Source organism: Cryptomeria japonica, chromosome 6, assembly GCF_030272615.1.
Source record: "Cryptomeria japonica chromosome 6, Sugi_1.0, whole genome shotgun sequence".
Lineage (NCBI taxonomy): Eukaryota > Viridiplantae > Streptophyta > Pinopsida > Cupressales > Cupressaceae > Cryptomeria > Cryptomeria japonica.
Window position 1 is genome coordinate 611,286,107 of NC_081410.1, and position 23,069 is coordinate 611,309,175.

The 23,069-nt window shown below is 36.9% G+C and overlaps 1 protein-coding gene across 8 annotated transcripts in view; it reads left to right on the plus strand.

Annotated features, from left to right (window-relative positions):
• Positions 1 to 23,069, plus strand: part of LOC131037736 (DNA-binding protein RHL1) — a 118,054-nt gene that overhangs the window by 68,192 nt on the left and 26,793 nt on the right. For 5 of the 8 annotated variants that reach the window (XR_009104285.2, XR_009104284.2, XR_009104286.2 and 2 more), the window contains exons 7-10: positions 15,672 to 15,705; positions 15,874 to 15,932; positions 16,065 to 16,094; positions 16,200 to 16,251. Coding sequence is in view for 5 of the 8 variants with exons in the window: in XM_057969927.2 (XP_057825910.2) it covers positions 15,672 to 15,705; positions 15,874 to 15,932; positions 16,065 to 16,094; positions 16,200 to 16,251 (175 nt within the window). In the remaining 3 variants the exon portion in view is untranslated. Of the gene's footprint in view, positions 1 to 15,161; positions 15,242 to 15,671; positions 15,706 to 15,873; positions 15,933 to 16,064; positions 16,095 to 16,199; positions 16,252 to 23,069 lie in introns of those variants that run through there. The other 3 variants (XM_059207521.1, XM_059207522.1, XM_057969928.2) reach the window with 3 other exon arrangements.

Here is a 23,069-nt window from a genome sequence, read left to right on the forward strand (position 1 = left end):
TGATGCCGATCGAGTCTAGGGCTCGGGACTCGCTGAGTTTGGCGAGTTTGAGCCAAACTCGCCAGACTCGGACGAGTCTGAGTCCGAGTCCCTAGGACTTGCCGAGCATGACTCGGACTCAGACTCGCCGAGTTCAGGCGAGTCCGGGCGAGTCCCGTTTCTCTGGGTTTGTGGTACCATTATACACAATATAGCAAAATTTCATTGTTATGTGACTTTTTCTCCAAGATAAAGTTATGAAATAAACCTTTTAGAATTATAAAGGGAGATAAAAATAAAGGATATTATAATGTTTTGGTTTAAAGAAATATTAGTAAAGAATATTAATTAAAACTCTCTTAAAAGAGATGAATCATTGTGTTTATGAAATGCTAAATAAAGGTGACCTTTTCGAAAGGGTGTGATGGCTTGGAAACCACCCCGTAAAAGGTTATAAAGTCATATATGTGAGACTTGGGAAGGGGGCATTGAGATCACTCATGGGAAGAAGAAGAAGGTGGTGGCTTTGTGGGCTATGAGCATTAGTGAGAAGGTGCACACAGTTTGTGTCCAACTTGGGGTGCAACGTACACCTGGAAGTGTCTTGGCTAGGGTTGTGTTTTTCATGCTGTGAAGGCATGTGGGGTTTTGTGTAAGAACCGAATTCCTTCGTGGGGTGCCATAGCCATAAAGGACTCAAGGCCATTGGAATCTTCTTAGAGTGAGATTGGCTGTTCCAAGTGCTCAAGATTAAGATAAATATTGGAAACCTTGATTCTATAAGATAATGAGAAGCTTTTATATATGATTTGATGATAATATGGTTGAGTTATGTTGCTATGGTATTCAGTTTATTGTGCTAATTATTGACTTTATAATTCTTATTAGATTTTTACATGTAATAGTCACTTTGTCTATTCACATCTAATTCAATGTTATCACATCTTATAATTGATCTTAACATTAATATTTAATCTATTGATTATTTTGCAATTCCTTAATGAAGTATTGGAGAAAATTGCCATTACATTTGGTATCAGAGCCTAATGATCAAGCCTTCCTACATTTGAAATTTTTTTCATGTTTTAACATGTTATATTAACCAATCTTAGAAATGCTCCTTGGATATGTTTATCATTATTGGCTAAGTTTAAATTATAAGACTTTGTCTATAAGACCTAGCTTATAAACTTTGTCCATATGTTAAGTTTTTGTTTTTCTATTTTGCTTATTAGTGTTATTGACAATCTTAGCTTATACATGTATATTCATGTTTATAATCTTGAGAACTTCCTATTTATATCATAGTAAGAGCCAAATTAGGAAATGCTAATCGTTATTTTTATAGGTGATGTCTGAATGGTTTTCATAGTAGTTAATTTTTTCCTTCAACATAAAATTTAAAACAAGGGACTTAAAGGATCTTGTGATTTAGCTTAGAGGATATGATTGCAAGTTCAATAAAATAGATTAAGTGTGTTATACGTTAGAAGATATATGATGTAATGTTCAATTCAATTTGAGATTATTAAAAAAAACAAGGATAAATTATGTACTTAATATTCACATAAAATGATGTATAATTAAAAATAAAATACACTTTTATTTATTTATATTATTTAAAGATTAAAAACATTATATTTTAAGTTTTCCTTCCAATTTACATGGAAATCGAATGCCAAAATTTGGCTACTAATATAGTAATTGTTCTAGAGTGACATTTGATGGATGGTATGGACATATAAAGACCTAGAAAAATAAAATGATTGCACCATCTCCTGCATTATAGACAAGCTCCATTAATATGGTGATAACATTGAACAAACCGATAAAATGAGAATTAATAAATTGATGTTACATGGTCACTGTCAGATCTACTCACATCTACAGTTGTCGTACTTGAAAGAAAAATAAGTTGTTAGGAGAACATGATATGCCATCAAACAATGAGATTAAAATTGAGATATTCCAATAAACCTGAAGACCCTCAATTTTATAGACAAATGGACAAAGGCTAACCAGTTATGTATATGCCATTTAGAGCTTTAGAGATTTGGAAAATTCGTTTCATATTCAGTAGTCACGATAATAGTTGGAAACGACCCTTCTTGAAGGGTCATGACTGATATAAAAATTCAACACCATGGATATTTTAACATTACAGTAGAAGATAACGTTGGAGCTGTTTGAAACTTTGATCGTTCACATGCTCTGACATGAGAGCACATTTCTTTGATAAATCATATCAAACAATTTTTGTTCCCTTTGAACATGTCGACCAAAGCATTTCCAGCTATAACTTCTGATCAAAATCCTTCCATTATGTGTTGGTAGATGTCCATAGCTTGAACTAAGCACCATAATCTTATTAAATTCTAAAAAAATAAACCGTTTCATCTTCCCCTAGGGCCTTTTGATCTTTGGTATTGCACTTATGTGTTTAATGTGTATTCTAATCAAGAGAGTGAACCTGTAACAAAAATGGGTATTCAAAATACCAAATGTCTATATTCTTCAATGACACACATCCCTCACAACACTATATATGAAATAAGTAAGTATTGTAGCTGAACAGGTTTGGTAAATACGCCTGTAAAATGGTTAACAATAGATAAGAAACAAAAGTGTTTGTCAAGAGCTTCACAAAGGAAGTCATCACACCATCTTTTTAGGCACGCAAATGGAAATGAAGTGTCGTGCCCATCTTTCTTGCAGCCAACCCCTATGAAAATTCATAATCATTTGTTAGAAATTGATCAATAGGTAAAATGATCAAGTACCCCAAACTTATTTTAGTTGTTTGAGTGGATGGAATAAATTAGCATCCTCAATAATGGTAGTTGTTATTGTCTTATCAGATGGGATTTGTTGATGTCTTTTTTTAGGCACATGCAAACACAAAATAAAATACCCAAAAGTATCTTATCTTCTCTTGAACAAAGTCTCTCAAATGCTGAAGATTCACACAAAGATCACTTGAGATAACTCCAAGGTTCTTCAATGTTGGGTCACGACGTGTGGATAAGAATAGGTGGTCGTTGTGATTGTTGTTTCTTCAAGGGGCCTTACATTGTACATGAATCCTTGAATTGCTGAAACTTTGATTCTAATTGCTTGCGTGGAGAATAAAAAAAGGCAAAAGATATAAGGTTTGGGAAGTCTAAGAATGTAGGAATGATGGACAATCTTTGGTGAAACTCGACTAAGCCTTGCTTTGATATGCAAGGCAACAACTCCACAAAGCTTAGTGTGATCCTCTAAGGAAATTAGATGATTTTCAAATCATTATCAAGCATAGACACCATCAATTGAATGCATATCAATGGTTGAATAACAATTGAACTTAAGCTCATTCAAGTATTCTAGTTGACTACGTAAGGCATGCTTACAATCAACAAGAGGCTAGTGGTATGGTTTAGGAGTTTTACCATAAATCATACACAACATTCTTTCATCCACCCAATTATCATTAGCTAACGTGAAGATCCAACAAGAAACCATGCAAGTGTAAAAGAAACAACACATTCCACCATAACTTCAATGAAAAGGAAGTTTATTTACAACTTTGACAACAATTTCTGTGTTCTCCTACTCTACTCTAGCTGCTATCTGCTATCAAACTACTAACTATTCTCTATTAACCTTTACAAATGAAGAGCTTGAACTTTATATAGAGAGCTCATTACAATGAGTGGCCAGGATCAAACCCCATCAATGGCCAAGATTTTACAATGAAAGCCTAATTAGGATTTGTTACAACAAACTTTATTTTGGCCAATGAAATAATTACAATGTTTTGACACATGTCATCTATAAAATATTCGACCAATAGATAGTGGGGGTAGGTGCATTAGAGTTTGTGTCCCCATGGGTGAGCTTGGTTCATTGAATCAATACATGCTGATGTAGGACTTCCTTGATTGGTGGAGTAGTGACTGGGATGCCACCTGAATTTGCACTTGTACATGGTAGATCATCATGAAGGAATGTTGAGCGATATTTCTTGATACTCAACATAAGTCACTTGCTCAAAACTTGGTGTGATGATAATCAAGTTTGACCTTCTACCCTTGCTTGTCTATCTTGCCTTGAGGTAATTGTATGACTTCTCCTTTCTATGAAATCTTTTGAATAGCCTAAAATCCTTCTTGCGCAGTCACCTTCTTGGTATGTTTGTGCCTGCCAGTGAAATCCTTCCTCTCGAATATCATTCTTGCCTTGTGTTGTGTTCCATCTCGATGTAATCTTGAATGTGTTCCCTCACTCCTCGCTTTGATTCTCCAATCAGACCTAGAAAAGAAAACATTTTGAATCATATTGATGAAATAACAAAATTGACTGAATCAATACACCCCCTATTAAAAGAAGAATTTCAGACGTTTTGACTGCCAATGGAAGGAGGTTCGCTCCTGTAAGGGAGCAATGGAAGCACATTTCACTTCTAAAAGGGAGCAATGGAAATTATTTCACACAGCCAAATTTTCATCCTCTCTCTCTCCACTCCATCAACTCATCCCTTTATTTTTTAATCATCATGTGCAAAAGTCATTACATCACCTTCATCAGATGTCTTGGAGATGACTTCGCTCCTAGGATGGGGCAATAGAAGTCAAAATCGCTCCTAAGGAGGAGCAATGGAAGCAAATTTCGCTCCAAGGGGAGGGCAATGGAAATAAACTCAAATTCACCCTTAGCTCGGTCTTATGAACTCATGTCTTGGTATTTTGCCATCCATGCATGTGAATGTGTCAAATTAACCTCAAGGGAGGCTTTAGAATCAACTTCGCTCCTAACCTAGAGCAAAGGAAGGGAAATTCGCTCCTAAAGGGGAGCAATGGAAGAGGATTTCGCTCCTATAGGGGAGCAAAGGAAGTCATTTTCGCTTCTAGAAGGGAGCAATGGAAGAGAAATTCGCTCTTGAAGGGGAGCAATGGAAGTAGTTTCAATTTTGCCACTTAGCTATGTTTTATCAATTTCTCCTCTTTTCATCAACTTAAATCTTGTAGTTTTGCTCTCCTAGTGTGTAGATGTGTCAGATTATCATTAAGGGAGGCTTTGGAAGCAAATTCACTCTCATGAAAGAGCAAAGGAAGGCATATTCGCTCCTAATGAGGAGCAATGGAAGTGGATTTCGCTCCAAGGTGGGGGCAATGGAAATCGCTCCAATATCAAGGCAATGGAAGTCAAATTCGCTTCAAATGATGAGCAATGGAAATGACATGATTTCCTCCATTTAATACATAAGCCATGAAGCATACATGTAAAGCATGAGATACACACACGAATTATACACACGGACACATGTAAGGTATAAATCGTACACACGAATACACGCAAGGCGCAAAGCATGAAGCATACATGTAAAACATGTAAGACATGAAGTAATACACATAAATACAGAGAGGCATGAAGTATAAATGTAAGGCATAAAGCACACATGTAAGGCACGAAGCAATACAGGTAAAATACAAAGCATATGTGAGAAAGACACTCATGGAGTGGACATACATCAATCATGAAGCAACACATAAATGCATATAAGACACAAGGCATACATGCTTGAAACATATCAGACATGAAGCAACACAAGTCATACATGAGAAAAGCATGCATATAAAATATACATGGAGTAAGCATGCTCAACACACATTACACACATATAGAAATGCACTGTTGGCCTTAGGAGAATGATTGTCAAAGTAGGTTTATCCCGCAGGCTGGCAGAATCATGCTCTAATACCATTTGTAATGCCCCACTAATTGGGTATGCCCTAAATTTGCCCCAATTTCTTAATTTCCAAGTGGATAAGTGGATTTAGGAAATACCTTTCACCCAATTGAAACCTTGCAGCAGATTAGAAACTTCTTACAACAATAGTCTCAGAAATCAGATTTGTGAAATCATAGCAGAACAGAGATCAGATTAGTAAATTTACAGTAGCATTATTAAGAATTATTAGATATATTTAGATCATAATCAGTAACAAAATTAGTGATTCATCCATTAAATACTCTAAATGTCTTGGAGGCTCAACCCTAGAAGAGCATGGGGAAAGTGACCTCGATGGGGTGTCTCAGACCCTCTATCCTGGGCCCAAGAGTGGCCTCGTGGCCCATGCCATCCAGATAAGGTGGCCTACCCAATGAGGTGTCCCCTTTTCTCCATATCCCCCCTTTCCATATTAATTGCTTACTCTTTTTTATACCCTCATATCTCATTGAGGATACACATCTCTTTGGAAAGAGATATCCCTTTGAAAGGTCATGTTCTCTCATTGCTGTCTGTAATGTCCCCATTTTTCTAGCCTCTTATGAATTTTAGCCTTTTGGTTGAGTGGAGAAATAAGGAGAATTTCTTATAAAGTCATGAAAAATTAAAAATTAAAAGGGGTGACTTTATATTTAATTAATTAATTAATTAGTGACTTAAAATAAAATAATTAATTATAAAGTCACTAAAATGAAATAATATTATTTCTAGAATCCTCTAGAAGTTTATGAGACATTTGGAGAAAAAAGATAAATAGAGGTTGAGCTTCATTGTATGATCATTGGAGAATGGATTTGGATTTGATGAACTGACTGATGCGTTACATTAGTTGAATCTCTGAGGATGCAAATCTTCAGCAGATTGATAGAAGGGCTGGATGAAACCCTAGTTTCTTCTTCTTGGGAGTGGAAGATACTCAGTTTTCCACATTGTGCATAACGAGTTTATGGTGGTTGGAAAGGACAAATCAGTCCTTTCACTTGAGCTTAATCGAGTTTGATATATTTTTCATGGTGGATGGATTAATGCCATCATCAGAATCTTCAGATTGGAAGTCCATAATACATCAATTTGGTTGGGATTAGTGAGGCGATTCTATTGGAGGATAATTTGAGGAAGATTTGTGAGTTGCTGTTATAAAATTGCAGGTCTGAGACAGATCCGAACTTCACCTCATATTCCACGATTTGGATCAGATCTCATCTAGAAGTCAACCAATCTTCATCCTAAGCCCAGCGATATCTTTGTAGGAATTAGGCGATTCATTCCAAGACAAATTGGATGTGTTTTGTGTGAGAAGCAGTGAGATGTTTCAGTCTGAGTCAAAATCGATGCAGGCAGGTTATATTGTCGATTTTGCTCTTATTTCACCTTTGGAGCTTCACATCAGATATTGGAGGACAGCGCTAGCAAAGGGGGTGAAGGGCGATCCTTTTGGAGCATTGTGAAAGAGTTATAAGAAGAGTTCAGTATCCCAAACAAATCTGAGAACAAATTGTATCAGACCGTTATTTTCCACGATTTGGTTCATAGACTCTTACCTTTGCATCAGATTTGCCTTTTGACATTGGCAATTTGCTTGGGGAGGGACAGTGATCCTTTTAGGAGTTAAGGGGAAGAGTTTGGCCTTGGAATTAAATAATTCTCAGACCTTTATGACAGCAGCAGGGGCGGCTTGCAAAGAGGGTCGATTTTGATTATTGGAGGCTCAAGATTGGTCATATTGTTTACGTCTACAAGGCATCTCATACCAGGTTCATTGCAAGTAGATTTCATTGTAAATTTTCAGTTTGGGTGTGCATAAGATTAGGACTGTCATTTGTTCTCAGAAATCTGAAAATAAACAATTAATATCAGTCAAGGAGTCTGGTTATAGCCCAGTCATTGTAATGTCTCTTTGGTCATTATATGAATAAAGAAAGAGGGAGAATTGATTGCATTCTATATATGTTCTTTTCTGAGGACGTTGAACAACTGTTTGACATAATGTCAATTAGCTGATTGTTCAGGATTGAGAGTCTATTTTGATAAGATGCATCTCTAGGAAATTGTTTATGCATTCTTGGTTATTATTCAATCAATTCTAGGTTTTGTTAGAAGCTAGAAACTACTCAGACATACATCAGCATAACACGCAAAAGCAAAGTTGCATAACACACAGTTTCAGAACAGCATAACACACAGTCTTGGCAGCAAATATTTAATATTCCTTATTTTCAATCTTCAGTAGAACAGGGGATATTTCACTGTCTTACTATTTAACTTAGATCTGCACTTCTGATTGTAGATTAAAATTGTTGTTTCAAATGAAGTTATCTTCTCCCTTTTATACCTCACGTTTGAGGAGGTCACAACTTTTCATTTCATGCCTTTTGACCATTTATTAAACTTATCTAAGTTTTAATTATTTTCATTTTGTTCTTTTATGTGTTAATTTTAATTTTATTATTAATATTAATTATTAAATCCCATTTCGAAATGGGGACATTACAGAATCAGGAAGAAGAATTTTTTTGAGAAATGCTTGTCATTTTGTTAGCAAAATAAGGTTTTTTCTTTTTTTTTTTTTTTGTCACTCAGATCAGCAGTATGCTGTAGAGGAGAGGATAATATAGTTGCATGTCCCGCCTAAGGTTAATACAAATCGTAGCACTAAAAGTGAACAGCTAAAGGAATAAGAAGCCGATCTAGGGTTTAAGCGCAAATAATAAAAAATGATCACTATATAACAAAGGCTGACCATGACACGAGGAGCAGGGATTAAGATTATATTTATCAATTATAGGGCAGCAATTAGGAGAAACAAACTACAATTAATCATGGCCGGCTTCCTTCTTAATATAAAAACAATTTGTATATAAGAGCAACGGTCAGATGGTTAAGAGACATCACCTTTAGGAAGAGGCATGGCCATGGAAAAGACGCAACTCTCCACGACTGGTTGAGGGACATATATACTGCAGATTGGCACTCAAGGGAGGGCATTAAGGAAGATCAAACAGATCAGAGATCATCATCTAATCTGCACTCATTGAGTAAGAGCAGAAGACGATTTATCAAAGAAATCACATCGAATCACATATACTTAACCTGCAACAGTAGCCTAGAACTGAATAACTTGCAGATAACTTGTATTCTACAAGTATTGGGTATGCATTATAATGATAATATATTTAATACATCTTCTTTCATATATATATATTGGATATAGGAATAATAACTAGTAAGAGATGCTATTTAATGTAGATTCCTAACTTATTTATTATATTACTTATTTCCCCCAACAAGTAACCATGTGGAGGTGAGTAAGGAAATACAAGGAGGGAGAGTAGATGAGAGATCCCCTTCTAAGTAGGCCACTCCATGATGGATGACTGATGTGTCTACCATATGTGGGCCAAGGGGGTATTGCATTCTACACTTGGGCTTAGATAGGAGGATTTTTGGGTGCCCTATTGTGGTTTCCTCGCCAATCTCTACAAGTGTTGATTGTTGGAGAAATTACAATCATAGGTGGGTGATTAAGGTGACACAAATTGGGAGGGCAGAGATGAGCTCCTCCACTAGGTAAGCCACCCCATGTTGGATGACTGATGTGTTGGCCACTTGTGGGCCAAGGGGGTGTTGTGTCCGCCCTTGGGCCCAGTGTGAAGTATGCTTTGGGCATCCTATCGTGTTCTCCTCTCCAATCCCTATTATGGTTGAACTCTAGAAATGAGCTTTAGATGTTACATGTTTTGTCTTATTGGTAAAGATGATTATTAATATATACATGTTTGATCCCTAACCCTTGTAGAAATAATTTGTCTTATGAATTATATTTCCAATATTGTCTAACATGATTGCAAGACCTTAACTAGGATTTATCTTGCTTAAAACATTTTGTAGACACCTAAAATTGTCTTGTTTAATTAAATAAATATTTTTTATTTATTTAATTATTTTATCCCAAGTCTTCTATTAATTAAATAAATCTCTATTTATTTAATTAATTCATTTAGCCTCTTCTAGCCCTTTTCTCATTTAAATAAATATTTTTATTTATTTAAATTATCTTTTCCTAAATTAAATAAATATTTTATTTATTTAATTGGTCCCACTTCTATTAATTAAATTAATCTTTATTTATTTTATTTAATTCATTAGCTTTTTCTCTTCATGACACGTCATTTCTCTCTTAATTTTCCTCTACTTACCCCCTTCATATTTTATTATTTCTTTTACCTACCCTTTAATCCTAGCCGATCATTTATTTCTTTCACCTCTTAATCTTATCTCTCCATTTTCTAGAATGTTTTTTATATAAGAGGACACTCTCATTCTTTCACAACTCTAACAGTTTATGCGATCAATTAGTCTTCTTGCAATCAAACGACTTTACAACCATAATCCATTCTTTGTTGAGCTCTTGTGCACAAACAAAATCTGAGAGCAAATATATCAAACAAGATCAATGAAGATAGGAAACAATGGAGATCAAATCCTACTTGGCATGTGAATGGTATTATTGTTTCAATTTGTTAATTTGCATGTTCTTAGGTTTCTTCATTGGTGTATAGTGAATGTTTTATTGTAGAACTAGGGTTTTTTGTGGTTGGATCTTTGTGGTTTTGCAATATTTTGTCATCATTATTTTTCACCTCACACACATTTCTTATTTTAATGGAACTTGTGATTTTAGGGCAAGATTTAGGGCAATTCCAAAAGTGGACATTACAATAGGTAAAACATTGGAATTAAAACAAAGTTGAGTTGAATTTTAAACAGCTTCAAAGACCACCTTACATAAGAAAATAGTCCTCATTTATATAGAGACTATAACTTATTTAAAGCCTATTAAGACAGAACATACTTCAGCAAATGATTAAAAATGTGGCATCCAATTTAGTGGCAGCAATAGGTACCTTATTTAATCTCTTCATCAAGATCTATAGTTCAACTCGAAAACTTTATTTTGAATCTCAAGACATAAAATGACAAACACTACTAATAGATTCATTAGTTCAAAACAAAAATGCAAATCTTTGAAGAGTGTATTTGCTTTATTTTGCACCATCAAGGCCCGATCTGTAACTATTGTCTCATGGCCATAATTGTTGGAATCATATTTTTATGAAAGTTGTTCTCATACCGTTTCCTATGCACTTCCTTTTTGTGCTATCATGAAAAATTGTTGGATAGACTTATGAGCTCATAACGTAAAGAGTGCCTTTCGCAATGACAACATGACCCTTAAAAGATGTGCAAGTTCACATTAAAGTGTGGCAACAATTATAACCTCTTGCGTGGAGGAACCAAGGACTAGAGGGATCGCAATTGCTGATAGACGAGTCTCTCCTCTCATAAATTTAGCATTCATACTCTCTTCTTGGACAAAATATTGAATGGAATAGTCGATTGCCAAGCAATTTGGATCTCCTTGTGATGTCCCCTTCTAGTTGACATCTGTCAGCTTGGTAGATTAGGCTATCACTAACCCTCGTAGGCTGATGAGGTTGGTTAGAGGGTCTCCTAGAGACTGATTCTCCATCTTCAGAGTGAACAGTATGAGCAGTGACAGAGTATTGTTTGGCAATCTCCAGTTCTAACGACAGGTATTTCTGATGAGTACTTGGAGAGATATCAATATTTAATTACTTTAATTAAATATTATGTGGCAAACTTTAATGTTTTAATATTTTAAAGTCACTTTAAGTTATAACTTAAGTGAGGGTCTATTTCTCATCGGATGGGGTCACTTTAATATTAAACTAGAAATGATTTATTTTTTGAAGCCTCAATTGTCAAAAATAAATATTAAAAGTTAAAACATCATTTAAATGCCAAATCGTACTTTTCTTGGGAATTGTGCCAAACCCTAAAGGAGGAGATAAAAGAAGTTTTTAGGTTTTCTTTTCATTATGTGATGATTTGATACTGAGTTTGCTCTGAGGAGATTTTGGCTTGAGGGTTTCAGCAGGGGTTTCTTCCTGTGGATGATCTAAGAGTATCGGTACAGGAAAACAGTGGATTTCTGTGCATCAGCATTAGAGGCTGTGAAATATCAGTTGATTTTGCTTTTCAGTTGGTTTTATCCAGGAATCAAGATTGGGCAGATTAGACAGGGTTTTATTCATTTTATGCAAAGGATTGATGGCAGCCATAGAGTCAGAGCAGAGGCAGAAATAAGTGTGTTTACAACTGGGGTTTTTGTGCATGTACGGCCTGTAGATCTGTCGTACCTTTCTTCCTTGAAAGGGTACGATTTTGTTGAAGGAGTCGTCCAAAAATTCTGAAATAAATCCCAAAGGAGACGCCTAGCTGGTAGCTTCAGTTTGAGCTGCTAAACTCACCATTCCGGGTAGTTTGGACTGATAAATAATTTTGCTGTCATTATTTACTGCTGTACGGCAGCAAGGACAAATAAGGGGTTTCATAAATTTGAGGTATTTGACCATAAAACTTCCTGGCCTTGTCTGATTTCTTTATTGAAGGTGTTTATGCAAATTGGATGTAATAAGGGTTTGATAATCCTATTTTCTGAAGTTCAATTAATTTCCAGCTCTTTCCAATATTGCTTTTTGCATACTATTTGTTCAAAACTAACCCTTGTTAGAAATTGCAAAGTACAAAACATAAAACGCAACAGGTTCAACTAAACCTCCGTTTTCTGAGTTGAGAGCCCCTTGGTAGGTTCTTACACTCCTCCACTGGTGCATCAAATGAATGAGACACTTGTGAAAATGTGAAGGTTGGAATGCTTAGATGAATGAGACACTATGCATGTCAACCTGCACTTAAAAATCCGTATGGAGAGCATACAAAATTGGTGTCCTCAATTTCAAATCGATCCACTGATTGTCCTTGCAATGGTCGACCTTTAATTCCACCTTTAATCAGCCTGCTCCTCCAATCCGTCTATTCTTCTTCTCTACACCAGCTTTAATCAAAAGAATAACTTAGACTTCTATGCTCTTTCGCCAAGAATTTTTCTAGCAAGATGAAGATGTTGATCCTCAAATTTAAGAAAGTAGGTTTGAAGAGTGGGGAAGGATGGGCGATGATATGAATGAGGCCAAGAGTTTTGGATCAACCATAGCAGATATTGTAGAATTTCTCACATGCAAGAACAAACAATAGTCGTGGCTTCTTTGACACAAGCAATTTCATGCGAAACTAAATCTTCAACGAGCGTATTCTAGCAATTGAAATGGTATCACCAAAGGAGGAATGGTAGACCCAAACGAAGTGGCCACTTACATACTCAACAAAGGTTTTGAGTTCCTCTGATTGAGAAGGTGCATGAGAACTATGCGCTATGGGAGTGGGCATAGGTATAGGATTTGATACCATATCAAAGATATCAATGCCAAAAACTGATTTCCTTTGTATTATGAGATATATATTTATACATAAAGAAATTCATAACCGTTCATTTATGGGAACAACATACAACAAATAATAGCCTAAGTTAGCTAACAAGCCAAACAAACAAATAACAAAACAAATCAAATATGAATAAAATGGAGTATGCCACCAAAACATATCATATTGTTTGTGGAGTCTCACATTGTAGATCTTGAAGACACATTAGAGGATTTGCATAACCTCTTTGATAGTCGTAATATCATCACATCTTCAGTGTTTCCAGATACAGTTCAAGTTTTTCTCTCTTCTAGTTCCATTTCTATGATTGGGAATTTAGTTCCTAATTTGGAGGAGACATCTTTATTTAGCATGAGGACACCAGAGTTGCATTCAGAGGCATATATTTGGATTTGGATTCCCTATTTATCTAGATTTAGGGGAATGGCTTCCACAATTACCAATGGATTTGTTTCTTCGCAAGGGGAGAAATGTCGCTTTCATGTAGTGGATTGTTGTCTCACTTCAAGTCCTCACCATTGGCATGTGAGCTACTTCTTTGTGGGGGGATTCATAGTCTTATCTATCTTTCTTATGGGGGGATATACATTGTACATTTGTGAGAAAAGTTGTCCTTGGGGGGTCATGTTGAGTCCTTTCTTCTATCACATGTACATGTTAGTTACTTTTTTTCTTGATTTTGGAGAGGATTTTTTTCCCATGTTTTTTTTTGGTTGTGGGAGATTTATTTGTTTGTACATGGGTACCTAATTAAGCCTTGCAGCCGGGACCTATCCATGCCAAAGATGTAAATATCTTAATCGGCAATAAATCGTTTGGCCGAAATTTAAAAAAAAATCGGGAATCGGCAAAAAATGGGGAAAAAATCGGCAAAATTATTGAACATTTGAAAACATATAATTTCTTAAAATATTCTAAAAAGCAGTTTATATCATGTGCTCAGGTTTATATGACAAGGTTGTTCATATCAGTAGTTGCAGTAGTAGTTCATATTACTATTAAATCCTGCATATTACTGTCTCTTGCCTTACTTTCGTCAATAGAAGCCTCTTGCCTACTATTAAATCCTGCATATTACTGCATAGTAGCCTCTTGCCTTACTGTCTCTTGCAGTAGTAGCCTGATAATAATTGTTATGCAAGATTTAATTGTAATATTTAAGAGTAAGGTGAAAAGAACACGATATAAACCATATTTCGGCCTTACTTTAAAACTGTATTTGTATCCCATATGTAATTTAAGAGTAAGGTGAAACGAACACGATATAAACCATATTTCGGCATCAGATATGGTATCAGATTTCTACGGTATTACAATTAAATCCTTACTTTAAATATTGGGGGTCTTGATAAGAACACGATATTTAAGAGATGGGGGTCATCTAAACCTAAGCACACTACATAAAATTAAAACTGTCTCTTGCCTTACTTTCGTCAATCCCGTTGGCTGTCGCGTCTCCTCCAGTCGTGCGCTTAAAAAAATTAACTTTGCCCTCCGTAAAAAAAATAGCCGCTTTTAGGTTTGCCAAATATTACCGCGATTTTTACTGTTTTCTGCGCGATTTTTTCGCAATTTTAACGCGATTTTAATGGCAAATAACCCCCGATTTTAAAAAAAAATAGGCCCTGATTTAAACAGCGATTAAATCGGCTAGGGTTTTGACTCGGGAGAAATAGCGATTTTTAGCAGATTTTTTCATCCTTGCTCCATGCAATTATTATTAGTGCATCTTGACATTTCATCATACTCCTTTATTTGCAATTAAGAGGGTTGGTGTAAAAAAACTAAATCACCTAGTTAATTCTTACCAGGCCCTATCTGCACAAGCATACTTAAGCTTACTTTGTTCATGTGATTTTTTGTCTCGAGTCATAGGATTAAGATACATCTTGTTGATCTAATGTAATCTTATCTAGGGTTTCATTCTTGTCTATATAACAATGGTGTCATATTGTATATTTTAATAATAATCAATCATTATTCTATTTTTCATGTAATGAAATCTTAGGCGTTATACCAAATCAGTTGCTTCTCTTTTCTGTGATAGGGCGCTTCAACTTTTGATTGCAAGTGATCTTTGGGCAGCTGTGGGGATTTAGTCATCAATTCCAACAGTAGAAACTATGTATTGCCATTTTCTTAAACTTGTTTGTGTTGTATTGTGGTAAATCTGGTATCTTTTAATATTTTTTACATATTTGAACTTGCAGTCTTAGACTAACCTAATATCTGTATAATCCTTCTTAAAGATTGTTGAAATGACAGAGGAGTGTTTGCTTGCACAATATGACAGTATGTTTTCTGACATCCTTTTAATTTCAATCTCAGTGTATGCTATCGTTTTCTGTTATGGCTCATTACTGACTTCATGATTAATCTGTGTTGCAAGTTGAACATTAAACTTTGACCTTAGAAGGCAGGCTAATTGCTGAAGAAACTTAATACTCTTTCATTGTTTTTTATCATAGTTTTATACTGATCTTCTTTTGGTGAGATACAGGCAGGAAATAAAATGCATTACTAATGTAGAATTTCTATTCTCTTATTGTTTATGCAGAAGTCACAAAGTGAAAAGGCCCCAGTGACGAAAGGTTTGTTGTTCTTTACTGGCCAACTGCTGTTTAAATTTCATATTAATTACAATTTTTTTCCATAAATTTGATTTTTTAATGTATACTTGCTCCTTTTCTAGGATATAAATCCATGTTGTTCTTCCAATGCTTCTGTCTTTGTCTCTAAAGAATTGAATATGTTGTTAGGGCCAGTTCAAAAGAGGCAGCAGCCAACTGATAGCAAGGGAAAATCAAAAAAGAAAAAAGTAGGAAATGAAGTTCATATATTGTTATCTTACCTCAAAGTACCGTTTTGATTCTATATTTCCTCTGTATAGCAATGATTTGTGATGATGCTCTTGTTTTGGATCTTTGCTTTTGTTGTTCCTTCTATCCAGAGTCCAGAGGAAAACTTAAGCCAGGAAGAAGTAAGTATTTTAGGCATTTTTTATGTTTTTTGTGACTTGCCATTGTAACTAGATATGTGCAATGATCTGTAAGCAAGGTGCAGTCGTTAAACATTGTGATTACAGATTGTGCAGGAAGTGAACACAACACCCAGGCAAGTTGGACGACGTATATCAGGTTTGTATTGATCAGAAACTGTGTTTTTGTTTTTTGGTTGTGCGATACTCTTCAATCTGAGTTATTAATAGTTGCAGTTGAATTTGGAATGTTGATGTATATGGTGATTGAACAATCTTTTTAATCATATTTTAGTTAGCAAGAATACTTGAAGATTATTAACTGAAGAAAGATATTTCATCTTAGGGTTGTATGATATTGGATAATTCCTCATTTTTTTGGTCTTTAACCTGTTTAGTGATTTCTAGTTTATTACTGAAGATGATGCCAATTCTTTCAAGCTTAATTTGAACCTCCCAAATCCAAAACGCATTCAATTGGAACATTACATGCCAATATTTTCTTGTCTCACCAGTGTTTTAATCCTTACTAGTGGTGTGCTGTTTTTAAGTGGAAACATCTGCTAAAAATAAAAGTAGCGTCTTGATTTTTTATTAATGACTTTGGAGTCTAAAGGGTTTTATCTTGAGTGAATTCATGGCATAATACTGCATATTTATAGCCAACCTTTTTAGAAAGCTTCAGCACCTTACCTGATGCCCATTCGTTCTCTTCTTAGAGTTATACTTGAAAAATAAGTATAGAAGATGTCAATTGAATGTACTTGCACAAATGTTCTCCATTTTTATCTGCTACATTAATCCTTTTTTTCCTATCTTATGTTAGCCCATATGTGATGGTGAAGCATGGAGCTTTGGTCTTTACCTTTTAGCTTTAGATTGCAATATGGAGTTTAATGGGCATTAATCTCCAGCAGTCTATTGTATTCTTTATTTTGTTCAATGAGTCTTAGGGACCTTTCTTTTACAGGCTTTATTTCTATTTGATTCATATGGCTTTATCTTTTCCGACATGTATACTCATTTTGCGTGCAGCCCGTTATTTCTGGTTTTTCATTGTTTTAATGTTTTACTTCTATGTTTTTTAGCTTCTTTTACTATCCTTCTTGTTACTATAATTTGATTTACCTTATAATCCTATTGAATGATGATCAAGCTTTGATAATTTGTGGATATTAACATAATATTTTTTATTTTTTGCTTCTTATGTAACCGTCTTTTATTGTGAAGATTAATTTCAACAAATTAAACCATCTGATGGAATATTAAAAGAATTGATCTATGTTTGTAGAACACAATTCTTCTATGATGTACTTAACAAAACATGAAACTGGAACTGAAAAGAATGCAACCACACATAGTGGCCAATACACATTGTTGGTGTCTATTTTATCATCTACCAAACATTGGGATAGGATACTCGAAGGTATTCTATCCTCTCCTGAAAAATCACTACTGATTCCAAGGTCTATATGTGCGAACAAGCGACTTTAGTGGAGTAGCTTCTTGGGTAGTGTATGCTGAAATTTTCAAGGGGGACTTACGTTTGACAAGTATTTTTGAACTGCTGGACTTAGATGGATTTAGCAATTTAGGCTCTTCTTTTTTTTGGAAATTTTCTGGGATTTAGACTTTCAAAAGAAAGGGAAAAAGAGATAGGGTTTAGGAAGGCTAATCTAATCCTACGAATTCTGGAGACGGTGTCAATTGGGTGCTCTCGAGAAACCAAACCTTGCTTCGCCACACTAGGGACAACTACACAAGGCCGGTGCAATCTTCAATGGGTTGTGCTTATGATCGAGATGTTGGGATGCACAGGGGATGGGCTCAAACTAACTTTGCACGGTGAGATGGAAATCATCCATACACCAAAAGTATGAGCGGAGATACACCATCAATTGACACTTATCAAATCCTTCATTCGAATTAACAACAATGAAAGCAAATCTAAGTTAATTTTAACTAAGTGTTGAGGCAATTGAAACCATGCAAATCATTCAAATAATAGAGATTACAAAGCAGCGCACATGCAATATACTATCTGGAAATGACCTTAAGCAACAATACATCAAAAACCTCACCCTTTTCAAATGAGAGGAGGCAACCTTATATAGTTTCTCAAAAATAAATGAATGGCCAAGATCAAACAGTGATCAAGGGCCAAGATTAAAAGTCCTAAACCCTAATTAGGGTTTCCCAAAATACTATCAGTTCAAGCAAATGAAAGAGTGACAAGTGGTGCAACTGCTAATTTTACTAAGGTGAGTGGCTACTTTCCTCTTTCAGAGATTCAATGTATCTGGACACAATGAGCTTGACCTCCTCCATGGTGACATTTGGCAAACTGCCAATCTGGAAGTCGATGAGGTCTACATTGTTGGCGCATGTGGCAAGGATGCCTTCCCACTCCACTGCATGTGGCAAGGAAGTTGTCATCGATGGAGAGGAAGTTTGCAATCTTCGAAAGATCGCCTTTGTCAATCATCCCTGAATCTTGGAAGAAGCTCGCCTGAATCGTGGCTCTCAGGTTCTTTGCTTGTAAATGCTTCTCCCTTAGGCTTTCCTTCTTCCAGATCTCTGACACCACACGGAAAACCTTGCCCAGGATCTCTCTAACACTTGCCTCTGTCTCAAAACACTTGGTCTCGGATTTCTTCAGAACCTTAATCTGAGTGACCAGAGCATAGTACCACGTGCCGAAGTCGTACCTGTCTTCTATCTGTATGATGCCTGCATCCACTAAGCTCCTCTTTGACATGCCTCGGATAACCTTTAGGTGAGGGAGTATTTCATTCTGAATTTCATCCACTTCTTCCCAATTGGATGCTAGATCCTGGATACGATCAATCAACAAAGAAGTTGCCTCATGTGCCGATACTAAGTTTTCTACCAGGGTGTCAGCACGTACCGAAGCGTCTGAAATCCACTCCTTTTCTTGAGTGTACAACCCCTTCATATCATCATAGTCCTTCATTGATCCTTGCTGAAGAGGCTGTGGTGGAGTAGCCGGGACTTCATGGTTGAGCAGGCTGGTAAGATGGAGAACATACTTCTTCCACTGTTGGTTCTCTTCTTCCACTTTCTTCCTCTTTTCCTTTTCATGAGCTAGCCTTGTCTTTAGAATGTTGCAGGAGTCATCAAAATATTGGATCTCTTGGTCCTGGGTAGGCTTACCCATCTCTATGGTGGTAACCTTGTAATCATCTACGGTGACATTGTCCCTAGTCTTCCCTTCTTTGGGCACCGCTATCTGGACTGTCCTGAATCCGGCACTGTCTCTCTAAATCAGGGAAAACTTCCTGGCTGGTTTGGGCGGTTTAGCTATAGCGGGTTAATTCACCTTCTCCAGGAATGTTGCGGTGACCTCCTCGGTTGAGTGGGCCTCCTTGGGAACCTTGGCCTTTATCCTTGCTCTTAGCCAATCCGGAATGGTTGATTGTTCTACAGTGTTGTGATCAAACTCATCATCTGCCTCTCCTGGGTTCGCTGGTATGCCATCCAAGAAGATTGTAGGGGCTTCAATCTGCCCCCTGTCTGGAGTTCGGAAGACCTTCTCCACCACTTCCTCAACTGGTTGGGAAAGCATTCTTACTTCATCATCAATCACACAGATGTTCATCTCTTGCTCCCCAATTGTACTTTGATCAGGCGCAATGGAAGCAACACTTAGGATGGAGTGACTTTCGCTGGATTTTCTTCTCTCACCTACAGCCCTTTTCCCTGTGACCTTTGTGGAGCTTCCACCCAACTCCTTCCTTTTTCGAGACCCAACACTTTTTGGATTCCGAGCATCACCGACGGAGGTACAAGGATTGACGGACAGAGTATCATCTACTCCCATTAATTCATAAGTTAAAGTCACACCTTTGGCCTTCAACTGTTTTGTCTTTTCAAACGTCCACCACCTTGAGTACTCAACCCCCGACCTCATGAGGTCTGCTAGATCTGATTTCTCTCCCTCTGTCCAATCTATCAAGACTAAGGGTTCATTCTTCATCTTTTCAAAACCTGGCTGCTGAAGTTCTAGGCTTTCTTCTACCTGATCGGCAACTTTGAATACTTCCGTTGCTCTCACCATACTCAAAGGAATTCTTGACTAGATGCTCTTCCGAATCTCGAAACTATCGGCTGCATTAGCCTAGTAGTCTTCTAGATCCAGTCTGTGCTCAAACGTTGTCCCTTTGATCTTCTTTATCCTATGGAATGGATCAAAATCTTTTCTTGCCTGAGGATTTCCTATTATTCTATTGAGCATGACAATCATGTCCCCAATGTCCTCCTTGAAGTATGCTCGCACTAGGCTCTTTCTCTGGAGTTTGGAGGCGCCCTTCCTCGGCTTGTCTAGCCAGGAATGGTTAACTATGGCATCATATTCGTCCAAGTGGTCGTGGTATAGACTGTCAGCTTCGTCCTTTGTCATATATACTGCGTTGTGGTACTCGGGGATCCTGAAGGCCTCTTTGATGGCCTCATCGCTGACATTCGCCAACACTCTTCCATCAGGTGCAACAATATCCTTACTGATGGGGTTGTGGTGTTTGGCACATTCAACTACTAGTTCATTGCACTGCATGGTGGGGAGGAAGCCGGCAGCGTGCGCGATACCACTCTTCATCATTTTTCGCGCAATGGTGGTAGGCACAAGGTTGTCCAGACCAAACATTCGCTTCTTAAACTCCCTCAGATTGATGTGTCCAAGGTTGGTGTCGCTGATGTTCTTCCACTTTGAAGTCATCCTCGACTCTGGAGGAGCATCTTTTTCTGCCTGGAATTTCATAATGTATAAAGCCTGCAGGCAAACAATGGAAATTTTAAAGTTAGGAAAGGATTTGCAGAGTTTTGAAAATAACGGGGCTGCGAAATGGCTAAGTGTTGGAAAATTTTCCATTTTTTATTCTCATACTTAGCCATAAAAATCGAATTTTCACCTTAAAACCCTCAGTCTTAAGGTTGGTTGTGGTTACCACCAAGTGTCAAAACTTTCAAAAAAATTTCACACTAAGCCAAAAAAATGATTTTCTTCCTCCAAAATTTTCGAAAAAATCATTTATTAAATTCTGGAAAATATTCAGAAAATTCACAATTTTAATTTCACCTCTGACTGATAGGAGTAAGGCTAGAATTTTCTCCAAAATATTCAGAAAATTCAGAAAAGTTTGGAGGATTCTTCCTCGTACTAGTTGCCCTTCTCCAGAAATTTGTAAACCTTCTGCCAAAAAATATTATCCCACTTCCAGCAATATCTAGAATTTTCTCCAGATGATCTTCAAACTGACATACTTTACTAAGCTCTCCTTAGTAATTTTGAACTTCTTGGTGTAATAATGAAGTTGATAATGAAGTATTTGTAGACAAGGTTAAATCTTCAAGCAAAACCCCTAAAATCATCCAACTCATACTTCTAATTCTTAAAAAAAACTTTCCATTTTGATTTAAGTTTGAAGATATTCATCAATCCTCCAATATTCCCTTTCAAAAAAAACTTTCCATTTTGAATTAAGTTTGAAGATATTCATCAATTCTCCAATATTCCCTTTCAAAAACTTTCCATTTTGAATTAATATCTCAATAATTTTCCAATATTCCTTCAATATTCTTTTCCTCAAAAAAACTTTCCACTTTGGATTTATTTTGAAGATATTCAATAATCCCTAGATATTTTCTTCATTTTGGATTTAATTTTGAAATCTCTGTGGATTTTGTGACATCATGTTGACTTTGTTTGACCTTCCATGTGTAGGTGGATTTTTTCGAATTTTATCTCCATCTTCTTCAAATTTTGGCGGACTTTGGATACCTCTCCAAGGTATGGCGGACTTCAGACTTGGCTCTTCTATGGCTTTCTTACTCTGGGCGGACTTTGAACAAATCTCCAGTATGGCCTAGGGCGGAGTTTAGACATTTATCCCACATGACTTCTCTAGCCTATGGCGGACTTTAGACTTCTCTCCCACCTTGGGCGGACTTTGGTGACCTCTCCTCAGGACCCTCCTAGCCTATGGCGGACTTTGGAGGTTGCTCCCAACACTTGGCAAGCTTGGGCGGACTTTGTTGTTAGCTCCCACATGACTATGGCGGACTTTGGTGTCTTCTCCATCTTGGGTGGACTTCTAGCGCTTCTCCTCACTGGGCGGACTTTGGAGAGTGCTCCCACATGCTTGGGCGGACTTTGATCACTCCTCCTCCTTAGCCTCCCAACCTTGGGCGGACTTTGGAGAGTGCTCGCACATGGCCTCCAAATGCATGGCGGACTTTGGCTAAGGCACCTTCATGGCCTCCATTATTGATGTTATTTGGCTAAGGCATTGGGGCGGACTTTAGCCTTTGCTCCAACATGGCCTCCTTCAAACTCATGGCGGACTTTGATGAGAGCTCCTTCATGGCCCCCTGAGGTGTGGCGGACTTTAAGGATAGCTCCTCCATCACTTGGGTGGACTTTAGAAGGCTCTCCACATTGACCTCTTAGACCTTGGCGGACTTTGGAGTGAGGACCTTCATGGCCCTTTTACCCTTGGCGGACTTTAGAGTGTGCTCCCATGTGACCTCCCCAAACATGGCAGACTTCAAGGTGAGCACCCACACAACCTCCTAAGGCATGGCGGACTTCAGGCAAGGCTCCTTCATGGCCTCTCTTGGATCGTGGTGGGGTTTGAACCTGCAAAAATACTTTAAAACCCTTGTTAGCCAGACTTAGAATAATTTTCAGAGAAATTTCAAAATTTCACAGTTTAGTCTAATTTAATCGGATTAACTTGAAATTTGAAATCCATGCCTAGGTGGATCATCTGAAGCAACAAAAAGCCTAAAATCTAGGAATTTAGCTTTTTAGGTCGAAACTTGGAATTTTCGAGTTCCGGTCGAAGCTGGTCAGTGGTGCAAGTGTAAACCCTAGGTTTGCATCCCAAAAAAGCAAAAAGCCTAAAATCTAGGGATTTAGCTTTTTTAGGTCAAAACTTGGAATTTTCGAGTTCCGGTCGA